The 7,365-nt window shown below is 56.6% G+C and overlaps 1 protein-coding gene across 1 annotated transcript in view; it reads right to left on the minus strand.

Moving 5' to 3' along the window:
• CNBD1 (cyclic nucleotide binding domain containing 1) overlaps nucleotides 1–5,125 on the minus strand; it is a 195,813-nt gene extending 190,688 nt beyond the window's left edge. Inside the window, exon 1 of the mRNA XM_014528438.1 lies at nucleotides 5,032–5,125. Coding sequence (XP_014383924.1) covers nucleotides 5,032–5,125 — 94 coding nt within the window. The remainder of the gene's footprint in view (nucleotides 1–5,031) is intronic.
• Between the last annotated feature and the right edge of the window lie 2,240 nt (nucleotides 5,126–7,365).

The following is a 7,365-nucleotide window of genomic DNA, read 5'->3' on the forward strand; positions in this document are numbered from 1 at the left end:
AGGGCTCCCAGGCTGCCAGAGGGATGTCTGACTGCCAACTTAGGCCCGATCCCCTGGGGAGTGGGCCTAAGCCAGCAGATGGTCATTCCCCGAGGGGCCCCAGACTGCGATAGGGCACAGACCGGGCTGAGGGACCCCCCCCCAGAGTGCACAAATTTTTGTGCACTGGGCCTCTAGTCTATATGTAAAAAAGCCAGCAACCATAACGCCATCACGACCAGAATGACCAGAAACCAGAACACTGTTGCCTCTCCCCCAGGCCAGCCCCACTCCCAGGGGGATGCCCCCCAATTGGAGGTGTGGCCAGCCTGTAAACCACCTGGATCCGGGGCCCTCATCAGGGCAGACCAGCCAGTCCCCCCCCCCACCATGCACCAGGCCTCTATTCCTATATAAAAAAAGGGTAATATGCAAATTAACCCAAAAGGCAGAATGACCAGAACAACCGCTGGACCAGTCACTATGAGGTGCACTGACCACCTCTTGGTCCCTTTCCCCAGCCAGCCTGATGGCAAACGGGGAACTGGGGGTAGGTAGTGGGGGATGCCCGCAGCACCAGGCCAAGGGCCCCACCCCATCGGTCGCCCCATACACAGAGGGTGACCTGCGGCTGGGGCAGGACCGGCGAGAGGGCAGGAACAGCCAACCTCTCAGTCCCTTCCCCCAGCGGTCAGGCACTGATCACCCAATGGCGAAAGGGGAACTGGGGGTGGGTAGTAGCTGGGGACAGGGCCGGCTGTGGGCAGCCGGGGAAGATGGCCCTGATCGCAGGCCAGGCCTAGGGCCCATACCTGCAAACGAATTTTATGCGCTCGGCCTCTAGTCCTATATAGTAAAAGGCCAGGACCATAAGTGTAATGACCGGAATGACTGCTCAACCAGTTGCCATGAGGTGCATTGTCCACCTCTTGGTCCCTCCCCCCCGACCCCACAGGCTCTAATCGCAGCATGGCGAATGGGGCACCATGGCAAATGAGGGGGGTGGTGGTAGGGCAGGACTGGGGACTGTTGAGCGGCAGCGGGCTGTGGGCAGTGAGCGGCGGTGAGCATTGCAGAGTGTTGTGGGTGGGGAGCATCGAGGAGCATCGCGGGGCGGCAGCGGGGAGCGCTGTGGAGCATTGCAGAGCGTCATGGGGCTGGGAGCGCGGAGGAGCATCGAGGGGCGTTGCGGGGTGGCGAGCGTCAGGGGGTGGCAGACATGGCCCTGACCACAGGCTAGACCTAGGGACCCTACTTGCACACGATTTCGTGTGCTGGGCCTCTAGTGTATTATAAAACAATGTTGCTAATAGATTAATTAAAAATAGTTTTAATTGCTTTTTAAGTTTGAGGTTTAGAATATTTTCATAAATTTGTATTTATGTGAACAGCCTGTTTCTGTCTCTTCCCCACCAGCATTCATTTTCCCTTTTATCTGAAAGAACTCCTTGTGTATAAAAGGAATTAGCCCTTGGGCATATACTTGGCAAATATTTGTCTCAGTTTGCGTTTTCTTTGTCTTTATGAGTCACAGGAGGGTGTAGGAAAGGTGCGCAGGACGCTTGGTGGTCAGGAGGCCAGGCGGGAGTCTGTGGAGAGGACAGTGCAGGCAGGACCCTGAGGAACTGGAAGGTTAGCACCGCGCAGAGTAGGGGGACATGGCCTGAGGCGGAGAGCGTGGTGAGGGGTGTGAGGGTGTAACTCAGGGATCACTGTCCACTCAGCATGGGGACCCCAGCTCTGCTCCCTGGGGGAAGGCACAGTCCATGGACTCTGGGAAGCACTGCTCATGCTGGCATGGCTCCTGCCTGGCGAGCTGCATGGGGACTGGGAGGGGCACTGGGCCACCTGCAAACACCAGAGGGACAGACACTGAAGTGGCTCCCGGGAGCTGATGCTGTGGCCAAGAGGTTCACTGGGAAAGTGCCTGTGGACCTTTCATGGGAGATGTTGGCTCCTGTGGGCCATGAGGCATGTCAGCCAGGCAATTCAGCTCCTGCCCCAGGAGGGGCTCACACCTTGAACTTGCACCACCATCTGCGGGCCATGAGAATGCGTGGGCTGCTGCCCTGGCAGCAGCGGGCACTGCTCCTCCTGGGCAGTCCCTTCCAGCTGCGCTTCTGGAAGGTGGATTCTATCCCAAATCTGAGCACACGTGGCGTCAGCATGCGTGAGTGACCCTGGGAGGCGCGTCCACCAGAGCACGCCCTCTGCGTGGAGAGGCAGGGTATAGTCCAGGGCCGACCGGTCAGCGTCGAACCATCAACAGTTAGATGTCAGATTGAGGAAGAGATTGCGATCGAGGTTCTGGAGGAGAGGAGGACCTTGAGGACTTCTGAATGGAGAGTTAACATGGTCAGATTCCTTTTTCTTTTTATTTTGTATTCATTTACTTTAATCCTCACCTTTTCCATAGATTTTTAGAGAGAGTGGAACGAAGGGAGGGGAGAGAGGGAGAGAGAAACATCAATGTTAGAGACACGCCAATTGGTTGCCTCCCGCATACGCCTGACCAGGGGCCGGGACAGAACCTGCCACCCAGGTGCGTGCCCTTGACTGGGACTGACTGGGACCAGCGGCCCTCGGGTGCATGGGCTGATGCTCTGATCACTTAGAAGCACTGGCCATGGCGCAGATTCCTTTTAAACCATGGTGTCAGGAGAGTCCCAGCCCACACTGCATGTGGGAAGGGAGGCAGGGGTCAGTTCAGGCAAATTGAGGGGCCGGGGCTCCACACACAGGGGCTGAAGTGGAGGGTGAACGCGGGAGGTGCTTCTGAGACAGGGGCCAGCACTGAGGGGGGGCCTGGGGCCATCGCTACCGGGGACATCAGTGCACCCCAGTGCTTCCTGCCAAGCCCCCAGCATGATCCAGCCCAAAGTTACCATAACTGAATTCTTACAGGTGGCTCACAATTTCTTCACAAAAAGTACAAGTCCCTTGAGATGGTTATGGCAGTAATAAGGGAAAGGGGGAATGCTCATTTGCAGGAAAACATCCACTTTACTTTTCTCTGGGATTAAAAATAAAGAAAAACTGACTTTTACACTGAAAATAAAGCAAGGGCATAGGTTTCCGTTCCTTTTCCTGACGTATCTGGTGTCCGTGGGGGCCATGCTAGCGTGCAGGAGCCAGGCGCAGACCAGCCTCCTCCGCCTCCCCTGCCTCCTGCAGCCGCGCGGCCTCCTCTCTCCCGAGGGCCAGCCTTGCTTTCTTACTATCCTTGGTCTCTCTGCCTTTCTTCTCGCCAACAAGCCCCCTTTCCCTCTGTGCACCCCAGGATTTGAATGGGTTAAACTTTAAAGTGGAGCCATGTCCATCTTTCCAGATGCACCTCTGACTTGGAACCGCTTTTGCCCTTGCGCCCTGAGAACTGAAAGACGCACCAATCACAGGAAATGCCCCTGAAGTGTGGGGAACGGAGTGGTTTCGCAGCTTCTGGAGCTGCCCGAGTGGAGCTGCGGCCAGCAGGACACTTATGTAGGAGCCATAGGAGCGCGTCTAGTTTCTGAGTCCTCAGAGCTCCCTGCTCTGGCGGCTTTTCTGCCCCCGCTCCATCCTCCACGGGGGTGGGGGCGGGGGGGGACAGGCAGCATGCACCTGCCCAGGCCTCCTGACCTGAAGCCGAAGCCGCTGCCACGGGCACCGCAGGCAGCCCTCCTCCGGGTAACCTGGCTTCCGGACAGCGCCGAAGCCGCTGGCACCACAGGCAGCCCTCCTCCGGGTAACCTGGCTTCCGGACAGCGCATCTCCGCACCTGCCCTGACTCGGCAATAAAGCACGAGGCACCCCGGCACAGCAGACCCAAACGGTAGCAGACCAGCCTCCCGTCAGAGTGGGGGGCCCCGCAATGCTGAAGGGCAGCTTCGTGCCCTCCAGGAAAAAGTCAGGGCACAATTGTCTTCCTCTCTCCCTTCAGGAGCTCAGTGTCTAACAACAGGCCACGTGCACTCAGGCCACAGGCCCCGCAGGGGGTCAGCACCACTGTGCACTCCCACCTCTGATTTCACAACAATTCGCACCCAGGATAAAGGGCTCCATGTCTGCTTTAGCTTCTGAGTGCGACCGATCATCTCTCTCCAAGGGTTTCCGTTCACTAGTCACCTACGGGCCTGGCAATGGACATGCAAAGTCACCTGAAGGCTAACCGCGCCCCTCCGGGGATTCCTGTCTTAGGAAGCGTGACCCACGGGTACATCAGGTGCGTGTGCGGTTCCCGGTGACATGAGCCACAGGAGGGTGTAGAAACGGGGCCAAGCACGCTTGGCGGTAAGGAGGCGACCGGAGTCTGCGAGAGGACAGTGTCCGGCAGGACTGAGGAACGGGAGTTAGCACCGCGCAGAGCTGTGCAGAGCCTGGGACACAGGCCCAGACGACGCGGGCTCGAAGCTTTCCCAGGAAGAAATATGTGGGCGACTCAAGAAGCCCAGCTGCATGGTGCATCTGAGGGTGCGGTTCCCCGCAAGGAGAGAGGGCGGGGAGTGGGCCATGAGCCGTCGGGTCTGGTGCTGGCTCGGGTGGAGGGCCTGAGTGGGCGACGAGCAAACGCAAACCGTGCCCAGACGTGGCCGGAGGGGATGGCGCGGCTCTCGGTGCTGGGAGCAGCAGGTGCTGTGGGCGGGTTGGGGCGGTGCTTCGGGGGCAGAGGGAGTTCATTATGTGGGGGTTCTGTGCAGTCTCCACTCGGGCACCTGGCACCTCGAGGAAGCCCCGCCTCGCCATCCTCCACTGTAGAGTGGCCCAGTATTCCTTTCCGACCACAGCTTCCGGCTCAAATCAATACCCAGGCATTCCCTCACGTCTGGGAGTTAGAAACCCGACGGTCTCACTGGGCTAAAACCGAGCTGTCAGCAGGCTGCACCCCTTCTGGAAGGCTCAGGGACAGTCCACGTCTTTGCCTTTTCCAGCTTCCAGGGGCACCCCAACTCCTTGGCTTGTCACCCCCCTTCTGTCTTCAATTGGCCAGTAGGCCTGTGTCACCGCCATCACTCTGACTCGCACGCCTCCCTCTTCCACAGAGAAGAAAGGACCCCGGGAGCCCCCTGGGCCCACCTGTAAGGGGGACCCTCTCCTTCAGGTCACGTGATTGGCAGGCCCCAGCCCCGGCCACACAGCATAGCATCTCCGCAGGTTTGGGGACCGCCATGCTCTCCTACGCAGACCTCCCAGTGTCCCTGTGAGGAGCAGGTGGGATGGCCACCGTGCGCCAAGCGCTTACAGGGCGCCTGGGTTGTCCTGGTGACGTTCCTCACCTGGAACACGTAGGGACAAGGTAGCCCTGGCTCCTAATCGTAACCGGAACCTCATCCCAGGTAAACAAGGATGTGGCCAATGGCCGATGTTTCTAAGTCCAGGGCTGAGCCTTCCTGCTTCTACCCAGGGCATCTGAGTCACCCGTCTGATCCCTCCTTCCTAATTCAGGTCCAGTCATATTGCAGGTGAGAGCACCCGCCCGGACTGTCCCTGGACCACGGCTTCAGCAGGGACCACGGCTTCAGCAGGAACCACGACTTCAGCAGGGACCACTGGAGCTCACTAAGGAAAGCGGCCGACTTGCTGGAATTAGCACAGACACCGTTACTAAGCAAGCAGGACACACCTCTGAAGAGAAGTCACAGACAGAACATGAGTCCGAGCCGCTGCAGGCCGACGGGCTCGCTGCGTCCACTCCACTCTGTTAAGCTCTGAGACCTAACCACGCGCTGATTAGCTTCAGCAGGGACCACTGGAGCTCACTAAGGAAAGCGGCCGACTTGCTGGAATTAGCACAGACACCGTTACTAAGCAAGCAGGACACACCTCTGAAGAGAAGTCACAGACAGAACATGAGTCCGAGCCGCTGCAGGCCGACGGGCTCGCTGCGTCCACTCCACTCTGTTAAGCTCTGAGACCTAACCACGCGCTGATTCTTCATCTTTTAATCACTTCGCACACGTGAGTGTCCTTGGAAGACACGACAGAGGGCAGCACATGCCTCGTCCCTGGGATTCTAATTAACTTGATCTTTTAACTCCCTGTGCTTCCTGGGCTGCTAAAAACAAAATCACCTGAGGGGGACTTCGCTTTCTTTTTCACAAATAAAACCTGTGCACCAGGAGCTGTGGTTTTTGACAAAATTACATTTTAAAAGTATGTTTTTGTTGGTTTCAGAGAGGAAGGGAGAGGGAGAGAGAAAAACATCAATGATGAGAGAGAATCATTGATCAGCTGCCTCCTGCACGCCCCCTACTGGAGATCGAGCCCACAACCCAGGCATGTGCCCTTTAGTCAAGGACCCTTTAGTCTGCAGGTCAACACTCTATCCACTGAGCCAAACCAGCGAGGGCGACAAAATTACATTTGATACTTATTTCAACTCACATGGAAATACAAAACATTGAATATGTACAAAAAGTTTTTCACAATAATAAAAACACAAAAAAGTAGCATATGTAGAAATTAATTTGCTTTAGCACAAGAACTTTGTCTAACACTGTTCAAAATATAAGAACCCTCTTCAGGGCCTCAACTGCTGCCTGAGACACCTTTTCACCTGGAGACCATGGTCATTAATCTATACAATAAAAGCCTATGCGACCATTACGGCGGAACGACCAGAACGACCAGTCGCTATGACACACACTGACCACCAGGGTGCAGACACTCAATGCAGGAGCTGCCCCTGGTGGTCAGTGTGCTCCCACAGGGGGAGTGCCGCTCAGCCAGAAGCCGGGCTCATGGCTGGCGAGCATAGCAGCGGTGGCAAGAGCCTCTCCCACCTCCGCAGCAGCATTAAGGAGCAGCGAGCCGAGCAGTAAGGACCAGCAAGCAGGCGCACAGTAAGGAGCAAGGGGTCCTGGACTGTGCGGGGAGTGGGCCTGGGCCCGCAGGCGGACATCCCCCTAGAGGTCCCAGATTGCAAGAGGGCACAGGCCAGGCTGAGGGACCCCCGCCTACCCCACCCCCAGTGCATGAATTTCGTGCACCGAGCATCTAGTATGTATGTATATGTATGTATGTATGTGTGTGTATGTGTATATATATATTATATATATGTATATATACATACACACACACACATCTACACTAATAAAAGAGAAACATGGTAATTAGCATACGACCGCTACCTTCCCATTGGCTAATCAGCATATCCTTATGCAAATTAACTGTCAGCCAAGATGGCGGCCGGCAGCCATGCACTGAAACGAACAGGGAGGCTTGGTTGCTCCAGTGACGGCGGACTCCAACGTTCCCCGCCTGACTTGCCGGCCTCTCAGCTGCAACTCTAAGCAACTATGTTGCAAATATAGAAGCTAAACAAAACCCTAGAAACCGGCTTTCAGTCAGCCAGGCTTCAGCCAGCCGGACCGCAACATTGTATCAAATACAGAAGGTAAAGGCCAGAAA

This window comes from Myotis brandtii, unplaced genomic scaffold, assembly GCF_000412655.1.
Source record: "Myotis brandtii unplaced genomic scaffold, ASM41265v1 scaffold634, whole genome shotgun sequence".
In the NCBI taxonomy this organism is placed as follows: domain Eukaryota; kingdom Metazoa; phylum Chordata; class Mammalia; order Chiroptera; family Vespertilionidae; genus Myotis; species Myotis brandtii.